The 22451-nt window shown below is 37.3% G+C and overlaps 2 protein-coding genes across 3 annotated transcripts; one reads left to right on the top strand and one right to left on the bottom strand.

Annotated features, from left to right (window-relative positions):
* The first annotated feature begins 1631 nt into the window (after window positions 1-1631).
* Window positions 1632-4961, top strand: LOC123876335. The gene is made up of 3 exons (XM_045922561.1): window positions 1632-2515; window positions 2590-2769; window positions 2973-4961. Exons 1-3 carry the CDS (start codon window positions 1831-1833, stop codon window positions 4160-4162), a joined length of 2055 nt encoding a protein of 684 aa, XP_045778517.1. The 5' UTR covers window positions 1632-1830; the 3' UTR covers window positions 4163-4961.
* On the bottom strand, window positions 4186-13273 carry LOC123876344. 2 transcript variants are annotated; one of them, XR_006798327.1, is made up of 3 exons: window positions 10997-13273; window positions 6641-10555; window positions 4186-6335 (listed from the first exon to the last, which is right to left on the bottom strand). XR_006798327.1 is itself a non-coding variant. In XM_045922571.1 (3 exons), the coding sequence occupies exons 2-3, from the start codon at window positions 6983-6985 to the stop codon at window positions 5391-5393; spliced, it is 1290 nt and encodes a 429-aa protein (XP_045778527.1). In that variant the 5' UTR covers window positions 6986-6994; window positions 7892-9378; the 3' UTR covers window positions 4186-5390. The 2 variants fall into 2 exon arrangements, 1 of the variants encoding a protein (XP_045778527.1); XM_045922571.1 differs by lacking the exon at window positions 10997-13273 and having other exon boundaries at window positions 6641-6994; window positions 7892-9378.
* Window positions 13274-22451: the final 9178 nt, after the last annotated feature.

The following is a 22451-nucleotide window of genomic DNA, read 5'->3' as shown; positions in this document are numbered from 1 at the left end:
AATCTTCACAATCAATACTCATTAATGAATGTTCGCTATCACCACAGCCTGTAGGGTTCGTAGCCGGAGCTCAGTAAATCCTTCACCAACAATGTCTGTAAACTATCAACCTGTTCAACCTACAATATCTGCACTCTAGACGCCATTGCAGGATCAATCTTCACAATCTATACTCCATAATAATGATATACTTGCTGCAGCAATATCAATCTCTAAAGTAACGAAATAACCTATGCAGTACTGTAGTTATTAAATATTATTACTATTATAGTACCCAGGCCGAACCTCGCTTCGCGCCCCTCTCGGATGCGGCGGGCGCCTGTTCGCTATCAGCCCCGCTCACCCCTAGCCCCCTCTAGGAGCTAGGCGCGCACCCCAGTCCGTACCGAACGACCGACGCTCGCGCCTGTGCGCAGGACAAGCGGAGTTCTAATCGTCTCGTTTAGTCAGTTGTTTTTTTCCTACTTTAATACAGTGTTTATACACTTACACGGGTTTTTTTATTACTTACTCTATACTATGTAAATTTCACGTTTAATATGTGCATAAACTTTAACAAATCCGTTGTGAATTTGATTATAAATAATAAAAATTACTTACTTTGATATAATCTTTTAGACTTTCATTGATAGCAGCACACACTTCTGGTATTATTTTAATTATGGATGCTTTTGAAACTCTCAAAAATACCGACAACAGTCTATACGATATCCCTGAAGAAAGGTATACTAGGGTTATTTCCAACTTCACCCTTGCAGGTATCGCATCCCTCATCAGTGTATCATCACGTTGAATTTTTGGAGCAATAAAATTTAAAAGTATTTCCACTTGTTCAGGTGTCACTCTCATAACCTCTTTATATTCTCGGGAATCTTCATCATATAGCTCTTTAAATATTGTATGCGTTGCTCCTTTTCTTTGCAGCCAATTCCTGACTCAAATACGTCTTTTCTTCTTCTTTTTTTGTATAGCTTTTTCAATTCTAAGTATTTCAACACAAAGTATTTTCGTGACCGCTTTTATTGTGGTATGTACTGTGATTAAACGTGTATTTTGCAACAACATTGCACGAGACATGATACAGATGAAGTATGCGAGTACACTGATGCAGTAGCTGTCTTGTGCGACGCCAGCAGTTTGCATAGTGTGACCGAGCGAGGCGAGTCGAGCTACTGTCATACGAGTACATCCCAAGTAACAAAGTTCTCCTGTAGTGCACAGTTTACAGGCTCACAGCACTAGTACCTCTCTCTTAGTGGTTCCAGGTTTTACTACCAAGCTTATAACAGGTTACACGGAGTTCGTTTAGGTTTATAGTACACCTGTTCCTATAAGTTGACTTATAGTCATGTATAGAACGAAATTATAGGCGCAGTAAAGGCTAAGAAGGCCTATAAAAGTGTTGTATAGGTGTAAATACACTTGAGAAAACTTGCTCCAGTAAGTTACACTTATAATTGTCTACAAGAAGTAATTATAAATCCGCTATAAGTGTCTTAAGCCAGTAATAGTAATTTATAGAACTAAATACACTTAGAACCATTTGCATTTGTTACTTGACCTTGTAGGGGTTTATAAGTCAACTTTACGTGCCAATTATAAGTGAATTCTACAAGGGTTTCCTCTAAGAACGTACGTGGTATTATTGTGGACTCTCGAATGCTGTTATAGTCTTAATTTCTATGTAAAGGTTTCTTGTAAAACTATTAGTGTCCAAAGATATCTTCGTGAAGTCCATTTAAGAAGACAATTGCTTTTAATGTTTATCGCATCTTCACGGCCATTTTGATTTCTTTTGAGTCATTGGGTTTTTATTAAATTATTATAAAAATGGATATAAACATATGGAAGCGGTTAAAAAAAAGCGGTTCATATAAAAGGAAAGTGCAGAAAACATACCAACAAATGATAAGTGTGCCGAGTACTAGATTTACATCGAGCCAAGAACGTTCTGTAGAAGATGGTGAGGGTTCCGGACGAAATAATAATTTTCAAGATATTAGTCCAGGAGTTAGTAGTGGCGTTTCGGTACAAAACAAGGTTTTACCCACAACAAGTGATTTAGACTCGGACGATGACGAGGAATATATTTGTGACAACTCTGATTCTGAGCAGGAAGATGAAGATGACTGCTATTCAACATACGAGGAGAATAATAAACTACGTAGTAACCTTAGTAAATGGGCAGTAGAACACAATATTCCACATGTGGCGTTAAATTCATTATTAAAAATTTTAAATATAAAGTTGAAAAATATCCTCCCTAATGACGCACGAACTCTTCTACAAACAAACAAGGCAAATGTGGATATTATTTGTTCAGCTCCAGGGGAATATTGGCATAATGGTCTGAAAAAATGTTTAAAAAATATTGTTGAAGAGCTCTCTGTCCCACCTGATAAAATTTCTTTAAAAATAAACATTGACGGCCTTCCAGTGTTTAAAAGTTCTAAGTACCAGTTTTGGCCCATTTTATGTTCAGTATCTGAAATTCCACTGCCGCCTTTTGTCGTAGGTAAGTACCTGTTACGTCAGCTTCGTAGACAAAATAATGAAAATCTTAGATGACAATGTTTGCTTTTTTCATAGGTATCTATGCTGGTGATGGAAAGCCTAAAGATCTTGACACTTTTTTGGGACCTTTTGTAACAGAAATGCAGCAACTTCAAGAGGGACTTAAAATAACAGACAAATCACAAAGAGAAAAAATAATACATGTCAAATTAGGAGCATTCATTTGCGATTCACCTGCAAGAGCTATGATAAAAGGTTTTTATTTCACTAATTACATAGTATAGAAACATATAGTAGATACTAGTTATTAAGCTCTTTTTGTCTGTTCTTATAATTTGTGTGGTGTGCAATAAAAGTATATTCATTCATTCATTCATTCATTCATTCATTCATTCATTCATTCAAACTATCAGCTAATTAACTAATTCAGCTAATTAAAAACAATATAATTGTTTCAGGTGTATCGAACTTTAATAGTAAACATGGATGCCTTAAATGCACGGTGGTCGGGGAATACTCTCACAAATCAAATACTGTGACATTTCCCCAGTTTAATTGCCCCAAAAGGAATGACCAAGACTTTCGTAAAAAGAAATACGGGCAACACCACAAGTTAGACTCGCCGTTACTCAAACTCAACATTGATATGATTGAAGATTTTCCGGTGTCAGATTCGCTGCATCTCATTGACCTGGGGCTTATGAAAAGATTACTAATAGGATGGCGTGATGGCAATTTTGGTATTTATCTAACTAAATGGAGTGCTAGCGATATAGCTAAAGTTGACAATTTCTTAAATGATTGTGAAATGCCTACAGAAATACATCGGTCAGTTAGATCACTGGACATTTTAAAACACTGGAAAGGTTCAGAGTTTCGTAGTTTTCTTTACTACCTTAGCTTGGTGATTCTTAAGGAGGTCTTAAAAGAAGAAGCTTATACACATTTCATGCATTTCTTTTGTGCTATCACAATCTGTTCGATCGAAAAACATTTTAAATTCCTTCAGATTGCTGAAGAAATGTTGGCACATTTTACAGAACAGTTCAAAAGAATATACGGTAAAGACTATGTGACAAGTAACATTCACAATCTCTCACATTTAGTTGACGAGGTTAAAAAATTCGGGACTCTGCAAAATTTTAATGCCTACGAATTCGAAAATAAACTTCAACATTTGAAGCATATGGTAAGACATGGAAAAAAGCCACTACGTCAAATTGCAAGGAGAATCATTGAAAGGGATTTAGTTGAGTTAAATAGTCTAACAACAGAGAACAACAAATGTCCAGTTATAAAGAAAAATGTTTTATGTTTAAATTCATTTACATTATCAAAAAAGAAACAAGACAAATGGTTTCTCACTAATGATAATCACTTGGTTGAATTCATATCATTTTATATTAAAAACAATAGTCAGACCCAGGAGCAAGATATAGAAATACGTGGTTTTGTTGTGCAACAAACTCAAGATGCATTTGAAAAGCCACTAAAATCTTCTTTTTTAAACATTTATCAGTGTGATAATGATGAATTACATCGCAACAGAGAGGCCGATATTTTCAAAATTTCAATTATTAAGTGTAAAATGGTGAGTATTTTGTATGGTAGGAAAATGTTTTTCATACCTTTGTTACATACTCTGTAAGTGAACATAATAAAAGTCTGTAATAATCAAAATTAAAGTTTTATTATTTCAATAACAATTTTTTTTATTACAATAATCTTAAAGCGAGACCAAAATCAATCTTAAAAGGTATAATCAATGAGGTAATCACGTTCCTTTCCTTTAGCATATTGACAAGAAACAGTCACAATCATTTATCACAATTACAAGTCCTTCAGTATCTTGTGTATCAAATACTTCCTTTCCTTTATTTATGCTTACATATAGATAAAAATAAATATAATTTTTGACTAACCAAACGTGACTTTAAAATTAATAGCCAAAATTCGTCAGATTACTAAGTTATGCTAACGAAATACTCTATAGTTGTAGGTTAAACAAAAAAAGTTAAAAAATTTAACATTAAAAAATTATGTGCTTAAAAATTAATGAACAAAACTCACAATTCCAACAAATTAAAAAAAATATACAAAACTATGGTAAAAACAGCATTTGGCCTAGGTTGGGCCCGGCCTACCTACAACTTTTTTGTGAAAAGTCGCAGCCATTGATGGAACTTCCATAACTCGATAGTTCGCTTTAATACAAATTGAAACTAAAGAGTGATAAAATCTCACATTTCCAAGGTAAAGGCTGTCAAAAGTTTCAAAACTCCAATATTAGAACGTTTGATGGCCTGTATCTCGGAAATGTGACACTTTAAGAGATTTTATCACTCTTCAGTTTCGATTCGTATTGAAACAATCTATCGATTTATGGAAGTTCCATCAATGGCTACGACTTTTCACAAGAAAAGTTGTAGGTGGGACGCAACCCCTCAGGCTCCACACAAAAATCTTCCAACCCGTTTCGAAGGTTTTGATCCCATAAGCAGATGATAGCATTCATCAATACAAACAGCTTTTACTATTGGTACTACTATTTTCTACATAGCTTGTTTGCTTTTTAATTTTAGGTATAAGTACTACAATACAAAATTTTGTTATATAGGTACATCAAAAATCACTTTTTTCACGTTTAGTTAAATAGGTGCTCTTTTATTCAACCAACAAGTCTTAGCTACCAAAGGAACTTTAAAATAAACTTAGAAATAACAACTATGAAAACTTAACCTCTTGTTAAGTAATATCACCATCAATAATTAATTATTCCCACCTAATCTAGGATTATTCAAAAATCAGCGACAAAAAATGAATCGAGTTACCAAATGTAGGTGTGTAAACATTATATGAAAACATTAACTACGTACTCAATTAGTCGGACATCCCTTCGTCGTTTTATCAGGCCTCTCTTCATCACTTTGATAGAAAATCTCAACATCATTTTGGTCAGATCTCTCTTCATTGTTTAAATCGGGAGTCTCGACGCTGTTTTGACCGGAGCCCTCTCCGTTAACATTCTCAATCGGCACATCTATTGGAAGAGTTTTTGCTGTCCTTTTTCTCTTTATTACTCTAACTTTTGGAGCCGACATCCTCTGATTGCTTTCGCTGCGTTTATGAGCATTTTTCAAAATAGTTTTAAAAAATTTATCGCAGTCCACTTTTGTAAAACTTTCATCTGTTGCGTGGATAATATCAAAAAAAAGAGAAATCGTTCTCGTAAACGCTTTAAAACATATTTTTACTGCTTCTTTCTTGGAAAAGCCAGTCCACGTACATTGCTTAAGAAAATTTCTTTCAAACAAAGAATCGACCAAGTGGTAGGCATTTACGCCGCCTTTGCCCAAACCTTTAGAACACACACCGACAAATTTCATCAACATGTTATCTTTGAATGTTCTATTTGATAGATTTTTTTCAAATTCCTCAAGGTCTTTGATATTTTTTATTAGAGTTGGCTCTTCGTCAACTCTTTTTTGTGATACGCTCATTTTTATGAATGATCTTAGCTCTGTTTGTATTTCTGAGATCTTTACACACATATTAGTTTGGATTTCATGTAAGGAATTTTGATTGGCTATAATGGTTGCTATGCTCTCCTTAATAGCTTCAATCTCGTTAGTTGGTGTTGAAATTTCCGGTTCTGTATGTGTATAAAAGAGGAAATTCGATTCCGGAATTGTGACAGGAATATTGCCCTCGACTGTACCAACAATCTGGTCTTGGGGCACAAAACAGCAATTTGTGTCTTCTTGGGATTTCTGGGCTACTTGAGTGACTGGTGTTGTGGTACTTAGCATTTGATTATGATTCTGAAAAAAAATATGATTATAACATTTTTATTTATTTATTTATTTACTTTAAGGTCCACCAACGCAGGATACACAATTCTTTCACCAAGATGATTGAGTCTGTAAGTGGGATATAAGGGTACTGCTGTATAATAGGCGAAAGGCTGACCACCTCTCACCAATAATGGGTGATACATATAAATTTATAAATTTTATTGTTCTATCATATAATACCTAATAACCCTCGCAATATGTGTCAAACGTGGCATCTAGTGGTTCTAGAACTGGTATAGGAACTGGTAACTTGGATGATGGATGATACTTACATCTGTTAAAGTCTTCGCCAATTCGTTGAAAGATTTATCTGGCAAGGGATATTTTTCCTTGCGTAATGATCGACGGTTCGTATCTCCTTCGTCAGTTTCAGTATCTGATTTGTCACTCATTGTATCAATTTCATCCTGTGCCTCTTGAAATGTTTTAAGATTTTTTCTTTTTACATCACATGACATGATTTCCCAAGAAGCATCAGGTGAACTATTTTCCTGCCTCCTTAATTTATCTGCTGACTTCTTTGGCCAAAAAAGTAATTTATTATGCACCCACAGATCTGGTACGGCCGTTAATCTTAATTCGCCTTTTTCAATTGTTTGCACTACTGAGAAAGGCATGGCAGGAATCTGTAAAAAAATACATGTAACTATAAATACATTTTATAATACATCAAACCATAAGAAACAAACCGAACGAACTTACGGAGACAGATGCAATAGTTTACATAGAGCTCCGTTATATTGGCAGCATTGCGAATTGTCCAAAAATAATCTGTATGGAGATGCAATAAGGACGTCCTTATGCCCATTCTTTAATGAACGTCCTTATTACATGAGCCTACGGATTATTTTCGAACAATTTCGCATGCTGCCAACATAACGAAAAGAGAGCTCACTTGTGAAACGCACACAAGTTAATTTGCACGTAATACAATTTTGCTTAAACGATATAGGTAGAATATTAGGGACGAACGTAAGCACTAAGAAAAGCACCGGTTCAGGTACGCAAGGCGTCATGAGTCAAGATGCAAGAACAATTGAAATTTTAGTCCTTAGTTCCCACCTGCACCAATACTTATCCCAAAATATGTTCCTATGGTATGATGTTGTCAAAGTTCGGTTAACCGGCGCCGGTGGTTTATCTTTGGTGCTAGTGGGCGTCAGATGAACAGGTTAAGTAAGCAGTGCATAACATCAACCTTTGTGATGTAAACGAAAAATTATTGCTCAATATTATTCACGCACGTCCGCCGTCATCACATTAGCACAGCTAACTAAGAGCTTACTGAACAAGAACAGACACGCACGCGGCATGCGACTGGCGAGCGAGCGCCGCGCCAGCTATCCCGCGCGCGCGGCTAACTTCAGTTCAAACATTACCTACATAACACAGGGATTCCCCGCAGTTATACCACAGGTTAAACCCTAGAAATACTTATCTAGTATATTTACGGATGATTTCCACCAAGCAGCAATTACAATCTTTAAAAAATATTTATGAAATGAAGTAATAAAATTAATTACCTAGTTCACATTCGTCACTAGTGAAATGGTCATAAACGGCGAAGTTGCAATTTTCACACCAAAATTTTTTTTCGTTTAACAATAATTTTATGTGTTCTTCCTTCAAAACAATATGAACTGGCCTTTCTCCAGAATATGTTGAAACTCTCTTGCCACAACCATGGCAATTGCGAGATAACAAGAAATGAGTTTCAATCCAAGGCCATCTCGCAGTTTTTAAGGCTCGGATATCATTTTTAGTCAAAAAACGGTCTACGTCTAGAAATATGACCATAGTAGTTCGATCCAAGTCACAACTAAAACATAAAAATAATAAACTCTTAGTTTAGCAAGCATTTAAGACATTTGTGTGCGGAACTCTAATTCGTCACAATATGGCGCGACAATGCTGTTAGGACTAATATTATTTTTAAACACAACTTTGTAAATACGCCGTGTTCAAAAGGCGAACAAAAATTGAGATGTAAAACACAATATACTTCACCGAAAATACTTACGCGTTTGCCGTGCACACACGTATGCACGTATAATATTTCGTGCGAAATACTTATTAATATATTTTATATATAATAGATGAACTTACCTTTTATTTTTTTTATTTTTCTCCACGACCGCACAACATAACACAATAACAATTCACAAATGTTTGAAGTAGCTAGTAATAGAAGCGCGGAGTACGTTACACGCCTGTCTGGTTCTATTAAATGCTAATAGTGAGCTTCGCGGGAGCAAATGGTTCTCCGGAGTCTAACTATAAGTGTATTATGGGCTTAAGTCGTGGTGGCTGGTTCTGTTAGATGCTCATAGCTGGCTTCGCAGGAGCAAATAGTTCTGCGTAGTCCAACTATAAGTGTATTATTGATCTAAGTGGTGCTCGCCAAGTCTACTATGAGTGTTTTATTAGCAAAAGTACGCGTATAAAATGGGCCCTTTTCTGTGGTTATAAACTTTTACTAGCCTGTTATAGACCTGGCTCCGGAACCACTACAAGACCACTTTTTGTTACTTGGGATAGACACAGTAGCTGTCTACTGTCACATCAGTTCCTCGCACTGTGTAACCTATCCATTAGTGTCAATAACTGACGTTTCACACGTCACTTCTACCGCTTTTTTGGTTCGATTGATGACTCATGCATATTTGGTCTTAATTCTATACCTAACTTTAATTAATTGTGTGAATTTCATCGACATGTAACAAGTTCTCACAAGTGTAAAGCTAAATATAATATATACTATATGAAACCTCAGCGGTGTTTGTTATTGGACCTCTATTTGGGTCCACCGCCAAAGTTTTAATAAAAGAACACAAGCTAGAATACAAGTAGCGCCAGCGCGTACTATTTTAGTTTAGTAAGGATTCTGTCGTCGTTCGTCTTCTCGTTACCGTTAGAGAGTATAGTTCGTTCACAGTTATTTTACCTCTGGCTGTAAGATTGGCTAGCGTGAGCTCTGTGTTGCCATTTTTGATTTTTACTACTTCCCTGTTCAATTATTATTTACAGTTAAATGTACGTTAATAATAATTAATAAACGAATAATAATTATACAACAGGTTGCTCGCAGTGCCTTAACAAATAAAGTAAAGATAGAGAATGAACATAAATCAACACTTTTCTTGACTCGGGCCCAATATTCTTGCGCGTAATAGATTCAAATGATTCTTCGGTTAATTTTACAATGTTACCTGCTTCCTGCCCTACGTTATTAATGGCTACTCGCCTTTTTACAAGACTCCACATAAACTCGATAGCGTTCAACTCACAGTGGTAGGGTGGTAATCTAGCCACATTATGTCCATGAGCCTCAAGCAATTGGTCAGCCTCGTATATCGGAGCTTCTTTATGCTCCTTTATAATTTCATAAAGTTGAGCTTTAACCATAGTAGGCAGATAAGATAATCCTTTATTTGTTATCCAATTTTGCATATCGGCTTTAGAAGAGCTTGTTGTGGGCGCCTTATTTACCCTAACAGTGTGATAAGGTGCATTATCCATGACGATTAAACTGTTAGGTGGTAAATTAGGTATCAATTTTTCCTGTAACCATTTCATAAAATTTGTTTTGTTCATGTCATCATGGTAATCTCCCGATTTTGTTTGAGATTTGAATATTAATTGCGCGTTTGGTATGAAACCCATTTCACCACCTGCATGAACAATAATCCAATGCGCACCAGTAGAATCGTTTGTTAGAACACCTTGCTCATCCCCAGTTTGCCAACATTTTTTAACAGAGTACGAAGCGTGTATGGTCTCATCGAGAAATGCGACAGGTCGGCCTTCAGTACGATTTTTTCTCAAAACGTTTAAATATCGGTGTCTCCAAGCTACAATTTCATGTCGTTCCATAAGTAATTTTCTTTTGGAGCCACATTTTTTAAAACGAAATCCTATTTGGCGAATAATTTTCCATAAAGTAGTCCGACCGCCATTAAAGTTTATGTCAATTTTCAACTCAGATAATAGCTTTTTCAAAGTCGGTACCTCTTTTCGGACTGTGTACATAAAGTGTATTTTATTCCTGATGGCACATAGATCAAAATCATCTAACTGAATTTTCTTTCGTTGGTTGCGTTTTTTTCTAGGTAAAGAAATGTTTTGTGATGTAGAAGCTGCAACCTCACCTTCTTTAGTAATGGTACTGACGGTTTTCTCAGATATACCTGAAATAATAAAAAGTAGATGAGTGAAAGTTTTTTTAATAACATAAGTAACTACATTATAAAAATAAATTTTTAATTATAAGTACATTATAAAAATAAATTTTTAATTATTAAAATCCAAAATCATTTGTTTTTGCAATGAATGAAATGATTAAATTAATCATTAATTTATGTGTCTTTAAACTAACACTGACCAAAAGATTTCAAATTTCGATACCTGCTGGTAAAATTTTGAACAGTAGGTATCGAAATTTGGAAACTTATAGTCAATGTTAACTAGTTTAAAGTATGCCTACAAATTAAAGTCTTAATAAATGTTTCCAACAGTGACCGATATTTGAAAAAGTCCAGCTGTCGATAAATAGTATTGCAGCCTTACGGACTATCACTTGACACCGATACGGGGAAAAAATTAATTGTTGGTAACACTATTTTACAAACCTGTCATAGCAGCTACACGTTTACGAACATTTTCAAATGGGATAAGAGGGGCATTATTTGCCTTTTTCCTTTCACAAAAATCACGCACGGATGGCACTATTTTTCTGCCACTGCTTTGAATCCTTTTCGGCATGTTAAACGATTAAATAATCACCGAAACAATAGATTAAACAGAGGAGCTGACAAAACGACCGATACACTTGACAGCAAGTAGTGCCAACCTAACGGGACCAAATGTCAGAGGTAAATTAACTGTGAACGGACTGTAGTATAGTGCCCTGTGCCCGGCCAAACAACTTGGACCTGCAGCAGCGTAGTGGGAGAAGTTTGGCGAATCCAGGAAGAGAAAGTCGACGTATCAACCAATCGCGTGCACTCGCGTCGTCTGATGAACCAATCGTGCGCACCCGCCATTCTACAGCCAATCGCGTCAATACTCAAGTAGTTTGCCGGTCGCCGGGCACTGTACCTATATTCTTGTCGTAGCACAGGAAACGGGGAATTCCCGACCAACGCCAACCTATAGCTACCATAGCATCTATGGCCATACCATAGATTCGCTTTAATTTTTTATTTTTTCTTTCGACTCTACCTACCCTACTAGACATTTTGCTCAACATATAGCACCCGGTAAGTGTCTGCTTATCTTTGATGGTGGAAAGTGTCATTTAACATATGAGGCTCTGAAAGAAGCAGATAAAAATAATAAAGTGCTGTATTACTTACCTTCGAACACTACGCACGAACTCCAACCTCTAGACAAATCAGTTAATCGATCCTTCGAACATCACTGGGATGAAGAAGTGTTGAACTACCTTTGCAATTCTCTAGAGAGAACTTTAATAAAGTTGCATTTAAAATTTTCTCGCGAACATGGCCGAAATGTATAACTCAAACCAATATAACAAATGGATTCAAAGCCACTGGCTTATACCCTCTTGATCCTGAAGTTATACCCGAAGATGCCTATGCTCCTTCAATTATATCTGAAAGACCTTTACCGGAAACATTACAAAACGAGATCGACCAACCGGTTTTACCTGTTCAAATTTCGTTCCCTGTGTATGAGAACTAAACCACGTATCAGAATTGTCATCTCCGTCTCTGATAGACGAAAGCAGGCCAGCTCATGCTTCCCACGTCTATTCAATTTTTCCATTAACTTTTTTGAACTTTTTTGGCAAAGAACTAAATATGATTTTCTGAACGCTGACGAAATTACTGTTCCGCAAAATAAAAGGCGAGCTACAAAAAGAAATTCGTCTTAACCTCTTATGAAAATTTTCGCCAAAAGAGATGCTCAGCGGTCAGCTTTGTATGACAAGATTATAAATAAACCATCGGAACATAAATCATCTATGCAAAAGTTTTTCGAATCAATGGCCGATATTGCGGATAAATTGCCACCTCATTTGCAGGCTGAGATTAGACTAAAAGTATGTCAGGTAGTGACAGATACTGAAATAAAGCATCTTACGCAACGTGTTCAATACCCGAACCTACAATCTTCATTAATCAATCAGTTTTCCAATAATGTTATCCGAATACGCCAAATTGACAACATTCATCGCAGCTTACTCCATCATTCAACCAGTTTTCCAATAATCAGTATCCGAATACGCCAAATTGACAACATTCATCGCAGCTTACTCCATCATTCAACCAGTTTTCCAATAATCAGTATCCGAATACGCCAAATTGACAACATTCATCGCAGCTTACTCCATCATTCAACCAGTTTTCCAATAATCAGTATCCGAATACGCCAAATCGACAACATTCATCGCAGCTTACTCCATCATTCAACCAGTTTTCCAACAATCAGTATCCGAATACGCCAAATTGACAACATTCATCGCAGGTTACTCCAAATTGAGAAATATTGAAATGAAACTTGAAACAAATGAAAAACGAAACTTATTCTCCCAAGAAATCGCTCAGTGTATTTTTAACGTGTCGTTATTCTTCTAATTCTATCGTCAATTATTTGACAAATATTTGTGTTTTATTCAGATCAAGAAGCAATAATGAAGCAATAAAATTCAAATGCAGATGTTGGTCGATTTCATGTCGACCCATAATCATCTTGCCACTCGTGGATTCACGGGGCCCTTAGGGGCCATAGGGGCTAAAAGGGCGAAATCCCAGTGGCAAGTTTTGTAAAACACCTTAAGAGAATGTGGTCCAGACAGGACGATCGCTCAGTGGAAACACGTAACTGCATACTAAATACATACAATTTTGTTGTAAAGTCAGTAAACAAAATTGAAATGAAAATAATATATTAATGTTGTCAGCGACAGAGAGATGCATAATTGTTGTTTTATTATTGTAGCTTTATTATAGAACTATAATAATTTAACACAGTGCCCGGTAAAACCGACTGTGGTTTTTGTGGCACTGAATGTAATTAAAAATGCCGTGTATATTGTATAAGTTTAATAAATAAAAATAATAATTAATATTTGGCAAACATGGAAGGACCCAAAAAAAGAGGTACGGAATGAGAACACTGCAGCGACTAGGGAGCGGAGCGCTACGGGGAACAACTCTGTAGTGCCGCCCATCTCAGATATGAGCATTGAAGTGCTAAGTATCATTGGGCATGAGTGCTCTACGGGCATTGGTCCCGAAGAGTCTGCCATAGACCAAACAAATGTATGTATTCATTTAGTTCTATTAAGTTTCTGTCTGGTGTAACAGAATCAAAAACAACCGAAACCTGTCACATTTGGCGTTTCTCAGGGATCAATGTTAGGCCCTATGTTATTCCTGATCTATATTAATAGCATAAATGAAATAGGTTTAAAAGGAAACGTAACTCTCTACGCTGATGATACGTGTTTATTTTACTATGGCAACTCAATACACACAATTATCACAGATGCACAAAAGGACTTAATACTACTCAATCAATGGTTTCAATATAATCTACTTACAATAAATACTTCAAAGACAAATTACATTATATTTAAAGCTAAAAATAAAAAAATCCCGAATTATGAGCCTCTTAAGATAAATGATGAAGAAATAAATAGGACTTACAAGGAAAAATATTTAGGACTCACTCTTGACTGTGATCTAACTTGGAAACCACATATTGAAAAAGTCAAAAATAAGCTTGCTTCTCTCACAGGACTCTTACGAAGTATAACGCGATGTCTTCCACAAAAAGTGCGTTGCCTTATTTACAACGCACTTGTCAAACCCCATATTGACTATTTGGTGGAGATCTGGGGCACAGCTGCAAAAACCAACCTAAATCTAATACAAAGGGCCCAAAACAAATTGATAAAGGTACTATTATACTATATATAGTTTAATTATATTTACTTAACGCCTTATTATCACTTATTCGGTTGCTTTGCATACCTACATCACTATGAATAAGAATATTGCTATCTAAATTAGAATGACTGTCACAGTGGTTTATAAACTGGTTTTCAAAAAATATTACATTCCGAGAAACAATAATCTGCTTAGGATTCAAGGGATCAATCAATCTATAGCCTTTAGTATGCTCACAATAGCCAACAAAGATACAACTTCTAGATTTTGAATCAAGCTTATCTCTCTTCACCTGTGGAATGAGTGTCATAGCACGGCAACCAAAAACATGTAGATGGCTCAGGTTGACTTTGTGACCTGTCCATACCTCCTCAGGAGTTTTATTGGGAACAGCTGCAGTAGGGCTTCTATTATACTATATATAGCTCGATTACCACTCACTCACTCACTGACTCATTGACATAATTGTTCTCCTAGAAAGAGATGGAAAATGATATAATGATGTAGGGGAAATGTGTTCGGGTGGGGAATTCGACTGGGGAAAAATTATGACATTTCGGAAAAACAAGATGGCGGCCGACGTGATTTTTGCAGCTCCGTTGTTTTCCAACCGATTTCGTCGAATTTTGCAAACTTTGAAGAAAGTAGTAAACGATTAATGGGAAATGTCGAAAAAATTGAAAAAACAAGATGGCGGCCGAATCGTAGCGTTTTCAAAATTTTGATTTTTCGACCCCGAACCGCGGCGCCACAGATCCAAGACGGGGTAGTTGAGGATAATTATTTTTTCCTATTTCGCCCACGATTATCCTGTATTTTGACAGAAAGGGAGTGGTTTTTAAAAATTCAAGATGGCGGCTGTCATGGCGGCCGTTAGGTTAGAGGTACGAAAAAACGCAATTTTAAAAGTTAAATATCCCAAAGTTGGCAACATCGGAGCGATTCGGCTTCTTTGAAGCGATTGTACGTATAGGCTCGAGGTATAGATTGGAGGAAAAAAATTACCCCATTTTTGGGGAAATTTCAAGATTTTCGGGAAATTGTACAAAATCGAAATACGGGCTTTTTGAAAAATCTGAGTATGAGCGATTACGTGTTTTGCTCGTACAAATGACATTTGCGTACTTTTGTCACCGAAGACTGGCAACACTGGAATTTATCAAGAAAAAGTGATTTTCGACGTGGTGTTTTTTCAGGGGCGATCGTTTCACGTGGGTGCGAGCGAGAGGAGAGATTGCAACGTCATCGGAAGCGGTATATCCTGTAGTTATTGGAAAAGTTGTACAACGTTGTAATTTATTTCTGTAAAACGAGTTGGCGGCCATTTTGTATTTTTTTGAATTTTTCGAAATTTTGATCACGTTTTTGAGGCAGTTGGCAACATTTTGGAAAGTCAATATGTATGAATCGATTGTGTATCTCGGCTGGCAGTATCGAGATATGCAACCGGTGTTGCCACTTTTGGGGAGATTTTCGAGATTTTCAACTAAGAAACTCCTGTAAAATTTTGTATGAAAAATTTTTTTTTCACTGATGGTATCGTATAGAAAACAAAAAATTAGTAAGCGAAAATTATGGAGAGAGCTGATGATTGAGGATATCGGAGACGGGTGAAGGGTCCGCTCAAGGTATTGAAGATAGGTGGGGAGTGCTCGACCAAATGTCATTCAAGACGTCATCCAATTGCCAAAAAGCTGAAAAAAAATTCAAAATGGCGAAGAAAAGATGGCCGCCATACAAATTTCGCCGGTGTCCAGCTCGGAGGGTATAAAAGATGGAGGTGTGGTTTCTTGGCAAAAAAGAATCAGGATCCGAAGGTCTACTCGATGAATAGAAAAAAAATTCAAAATGGCAGAATTTAATTTTCCATACATTTTGTATGGCGAATATTGAATGTCTCATTCTCCTAGAAAGAGACAGAAAACGATACAATAATGTAGGGGAAATGTGTTCGGATGCGCGATATGAGTAGGGGAAAATTATGATATTTCAGAAAAACAAGATGGCGGCCTATATGATTTTTGCAACTCTATTGTTTTTCGACCGATTTCGTTGAAACTCGCAATCTTGGAAGAAAGTAGTAAACGATTAATGGAAATAGTGGAAAAATTTGGAAAAACAAGATGGCCGCCACACAAACTTCGTCGGTGTCTATCTCGGAGGGTATAAAAGATGGAAGACTGGTTTCTCGGCAAAAGATGATCAGGATCCGAAGGTCTACTCGGTGGAACAAACTCTGCATGCTCGCGGACCACTTTAGTGGTCCGCGCACCCACGCACCCTACTTTATTAACCTCAACTACCCCGTTTTTACAAAAAATGATATGGATGTCGTTTTCAGAGTTTTCCGGCGTGCTGACTTTGATAACGACATTTATTTTGAAATCCAAGATGGCGGACATGCACTTTTTAAGAAAAAAATTGATATGGGTGTGGGTTTTATGTGTTTTTGTGGTGAATTGTGTATCTTTAATAAATAAATTTGATTAAATATAATAAAGTTAACATAACCACGTCACGTGAGCTGCTTTAGCAGCTCGCGCACCGAGCAAAACACTAGTTATACTATATATAGCTCGATTACCACTGACTCACTGACTGACTCATTGACATAATTGTTCTCCTAGAAAGAGACGGAAAATGATATAATGATGTAGGGGAGTTGTGTTTGGTTTCGGGAACCCTCTGGGGAAAAATTATGACATTTCGGAAAAACAAGATGGCGGCCGAGGTGATTTTTGCAGCTCCGTTGTTTTCCAACCGATTTCGTTGAATTTTGCAAACTTTGAAGAAAATAGTAAACGATTAACAGAAAATGTAGAAAAAATTGGAAAAACATAATGGCGGCCGAGCTGGAGAGTTTTCAAAATTTTCATTTTTCGACCCCAAACCGCGGCGTCACAGATCCAAAACGGGGTAGTCGAGGATAATTATTTTTTCGTGTTTCGCCCACGATTATCCTGTATTTTGACAAAACGGGAATGGTTTTTAAAAATTCAAGATGGCGGCTGTCATAGCGGCCATTTTGTTCGAGGTACGAAAAAACGCAATTTTAAAATTCGAATATCTCAAAGTTGGCAACATCGGAGCGATTCGGCTTCTATGAAGCGATTGTACGTATAGACTCGGGGTATAGATTGGAGGAAAAAAATTACCCCACTTTTAGGGAAATTTCAAGATTTTTGGGAAATTGTAAAAAATAGAAATACGCACTTTAAGCAAAATCCGAGTATGAGTGATTACGTGTTTTGCTCGTACAAATGACATTTGGGTATTTTTGTCACTGGAGACTGGCAACACTGGAATTTATCAAAGTAAAAGTGATTTTCGACACGGTCTTTTTCACGGTATCCCCTTTCGCGTGGGTGCGAGCGAGAGGAAAGATTGAAACGTCATCGGGCGCGGTATATCCTGTAGTTAATAGGAAAATTATGAAACCGTGTAAAATTTTTCTGTGAAACGAGTTGGCGGCCATTTTGTATTTTTTTTCATTTTTCGAAATTTTGATCACGTTTTTGAGGCAGTTGGCAACATTTTGGAAAGTCATTATGTATAAATCGATTGTGTATCTCGGCTGGCAGTATAGAAATATGCAACCGGTGTTGCCACTTTTGCGGAGATTTTCGAGATTTTCAACTAAGAAACTCCTGTAAAATTTTGTATGAAAAATTTTTTTTTCACTGATGGTGTTATATAGAAAACAAAAACTTAGTAAGCCAAAATTATGGAGAGAGCTGATGATTGAGGATATCGGAGACGGGTGAAGGGCCCGCTTAAGGTATTGAAGATAGGTGGGGGGTGCTCGAGCAAATGTCATTCATGACGTCATCCAATTGCCAAAAAGCTGAAAAAAAATTCAAAATGGCGAAGAAAAGATGGCCGCCATACAAATTTCGCCGGTGTCCAGCTCGGAGGGTATAAAAGATGGAAGTGTGGTTTCTTGACAAAAGAGGATCAGAATCCAAAGGTCTACTCGATGAATAGAAAAAAAATTCAAAATGGCGGAATTTATTTTTCCATACATTTTGTATGGCGAATATTTTATGTTTTATTCTCCTAGAAAGAAACAATAAACGATACGATGATGTTCGGGAGATATGTTCGGGTGCACGATATGAGTAGGGAAAAATTATGATATTTCAGAAAAACAAGATGGCGGCCGACGTGATTTTTGCAACTCTTTTGTTTTCCAACCGATTTCGTTGAAACTCGCAATCTTTGAAGAATGTAGTAAACGATTAATAGGAAAAGTGGAAAATTTTGGAAAAACAAGATGGCCGCCGTATAAATTTCGTCGATGTCTATCTCGGAGGCTATAAAAGATGGAAGAGTGGTTTCTTGGCAAAAGATGATCAGGGTCCGAAGGTCTACTCGGTGGAACAAACTCTGCATGCTCGCGGACCACTTTAGTGGTCCGCGCACCCACGCACCCTACTAAATTATAATCCTAATCTACAAAAAATAATATGGATGTCGTTTTCAGAGTTTTCCAGAGCGCTGATTTTGATAACGACATTTATTTTGAAATCAAAGATGACGGGCGTGCACTTTATAAGAAAAAAATTGATATAGGTGTCGTTTTATGGGGTTTTCGGGGTAATTTGTGTATCTTAATAAAAAAAATCGGTTCAATACAACTCATAAACCTAACCACGTCACGTGAGCTGCTTTAGCAGCTCGCGCACCGAGCAAAACACTAGTTTTAAGATATATAGCTGTAGAAATAGCTTCTCCCCAATATTCTTTAGGAAGATTTGCTTCAAGAAGCATACGAGCTTTCTTAAAAAGTGTTCGGTTAAGCCTCTCAGAGACACCATTTTGAGATGGACTATATGGAGCAGTAGTTTGATGGACTATACTCTCACTTTTTAAAAACTTGGAGAACTCAGCACTGCAATATTCCCCACCTCTATCAGTACGCAGACATTTAATAAAATAACCAGTTTGTTTCTCAACAGTTGCTTTAAAAATCTTAAATTTGGACAAAACTTCAGATTTATATCTCATTAAATAGCCATATGACTTTCTAGAAAAATCATCGGTAAACGTTACCAGATATCTAGACCCACCCAAACTCCTTACCGGCATTGGACCACACACATCTGAGTGTAAAAGCTCTAACAACTGCTTGGAACGTTTAGCTTCACCCCTAGGAAACTTTTGCACTGCTTGCTTCCCCTCAACGCACGACACACACTGGTTAGTGACTGTACCATGCTGAGTCGAGTTAGCATTAATACCAACAGCAAGTTTACGGAGAACACTTACCCCTCGGAGACTCAAATGTCCAAGCCGCTTATGCCACAAGCATAAGTCCGGTGTATCCTTGGCTCCCTCTGTGTCAAGCGAACTTTGTGGCGTTGGCACAGCATTCACATTATTTGCAGCAAAAGAATGCTCCTGTGAATCATATAAAACATTGTCCAAAATATAAATTCCCCCCTGTCTAGTGGCAGAAACAACAAGAAATTCCCCATCGAAAACATAACATCTAGTTTTACTAAACTTCACAGATAAAGCCTTCTCACATAATTTACAAACACTAATTAAATTAGTTGAGAGGTCAGGTATATACAGAACATCTGTTACCAGCTGTGATTTGTTATTTTTCATTGGAATTACAACATCACCATAACCTAGACATCTTAGGGTACTACCGTTAGCAACTTGCACAGTCTTATCACACTTTGATAACTTCATAAACCACTGTAAGTCCTTACACATATGTCTTGATGCACCTGAGTCCACAATCCAGTCCTTGCTCTCGAATACTCCATTACTTTGAGCTGCTAGTGCTGTTCCTGGATTACTTTTCTGTTCCTTCTTAAATTTGTAACATTGAAACTTTTTGTGGCCAGGACGGAGACAAAAATGACAAACAGGTACCTTTTTAGTCCTTTGCTTAGATAGCAGGGCCATGTCGTCTTTGCTCTCAGTACGGCCTCTGCGTTGCTCTTCTTGCAACAACCGAGTACGGACTAGATCACTTGAAATTGTACCTGTGCAGGCAACAGCTTCGAGACTAGACACAATTATATCATATTCTTGTGGAAGGCCGCTCAAGATAATCTCTGCAACCTCAGCATCTTCTATAGCTCTTCCAATATCAGTCAACTGCTGGACAAGAGTCGTTATATATTCAAAGTATGCATTCATACTATTAAAATCTGCATAGCTAGCACGGTGCAGCTGTCTTAATAAAGCTACACGTCTGCCAAATCCTTTATCTTCGAACACTGCGCTTAATTTGTCCCAGGCTTGCTTAGCTGTGTTTGCATTTCTAATATATTGCACACATGTGGGCTTCACAGCTAAACTAATACGGGCAAGAGCACGTAAATCTCTAGATGGGTCGACAGGCTCAGTACCTTCAATACATGACCATAAGTCATCTATGAACAAGGTGTGGCGCATGTTGAATTTCCATATGTTGTAGTTACTAATACCTTCCAATTTTTCGAACGGTAAGTTGTGATGATGCAGATGGTTAATTAACGCTCCAGAAGCCATTGTCCAATATTTTCACGACGTACTTACAAGTGGCAGATCGCTGACGCAAACAAGCTTTGCGAGAAACGCCGCGCCGCTCACCTCGTGGCGTGGTCGTGACGCAGTTACCGTAAAATACCTTTCCAATTCCAGCGTCGCTCCAGCCCATAACCTCTTGTGAGTTATGAGGAAATAATAAGGCAGATTAGCAGTGGATGAACTGGATCACTTTTATTAGGTATAACAAATTAATTTAGAGAGCTAATTAATACATGTCGATGCCGCCATGGTTGCCGGAGAAGGAGCTAAGTAAAGGTTGGCTGTCAAACAGCAAACACTATTGGTTGTCTGTGGTTTTAGATGAAAATCAGGGTTGCCAAGTCATTTATAAATTGACCCCTAATTTTCATATTTACAACATCACTTACGTACATAGAGACTTCATTTAAATGAAATAAAAAAATTAAAAATTGTTGAAAATATACTACCGCACAGGAGGACCGCTACGTGCGCTTGACTGCGCGCAGAGAACGCTGCATCACAGCCCGCTCCTTACAAAACCGTTTGCGGCAGGCGACGGGTACACGCGTTAGTGATCAAACCATTAGAAATCGTTTACACGAGGACCAGCAGTTCTCCAGGAGACGCGTAGTGCGGATACCACTAACAAGTGCTCATCGTGCAAACCGATTATCGTTCGCAAGGCAGCATCTGGCATGGGATATGAACGATTGGAGCACAGTATTGTTTACGGATGAGTGCAAAGTTAAATTTTTTAGTGATGACCGTCGCGTTAGGATCTGGACGCGTGAAGGTGAGCGATTTTCGGATGCTTGTATCCATGAAAGTGACAGATTTGGGGGCCCCAATGTTATGGTATGGGGAGGAATCTCTATGTCAGGCAGAACCGAGCTGGTAATTCTTAACGAAGGCACAATAACAGCTCAACGTTACATCGAAGACGTCATAAGACCCCATGTGGTCTCATATGCACAGAGAATCGGCGCAAGATTCCATCTGATGCACGATAATGCTCGCGCTCATACAGCTAGGGCCACCAGAGGAGCCCTAGAGGAGGCTGGTATACAGGTATTGCCCTGGCCTGCAAACAGTCCGGATCTCAATCCCATTGAACACATGTGGGATTTACTGAAACGCAGTGTTCGAAGCATAAACCAACCCGTGCACAATGAAAGACAGCTAATAAACGTTTTAAAATCGAGCTGGGAACAAATTCCTCAAGAAACAGTGATACACCTGGTGGAAAGTTTACCTTCCAGGCTTCAAGAGTGCATTAGAAAACGAGGAGGGCATACCAGATACTGAGGTAGGTCACAAAATATCAACCAACACTTAGTTTTTTTTTTTCACAATTTGTTTTCTCTCACTGATTTATTTTTGCAAAAATGTTAATTTTTAGAAAAGGTGGAGTAAACGTTTTTTTTTATTGTTTCCATTATTATTTCTTGCTTTCTACAATAAAAATCAATTAATTTATCCAATCAAATCATTAATCAACCCTTAAACCTCAAGAATTCAGGAGAATACTGTAAAAACGTGGTGGCCCTTATTTTGTTTTGACTAGTATATTGTAGTGTGCTTTTACTCTATATTTTATAACTTATACAAAAATTTCTAATTCTATAATTTTATTTTATTTTTATATTGTGTTTTATTG

This window comes from Maniola jurtina, chromosome 21, assembly GCF_905333055.1.
Source record: "Maniola jurtina chromosome 21, ilManJurt1.1, whole genome shotgun sequence".
NCBI classification, from domain to species: Eukaryota; Metazoa; Arthropoda; class Insecta; order Lepidoptera; family Nymphalidae; genus Maniola; species Maniola jurtina.
Note: the sequence above shows the minus strand (reverse complement) of the source record. Positions and strands in the feature narration are given on the sequence as shown.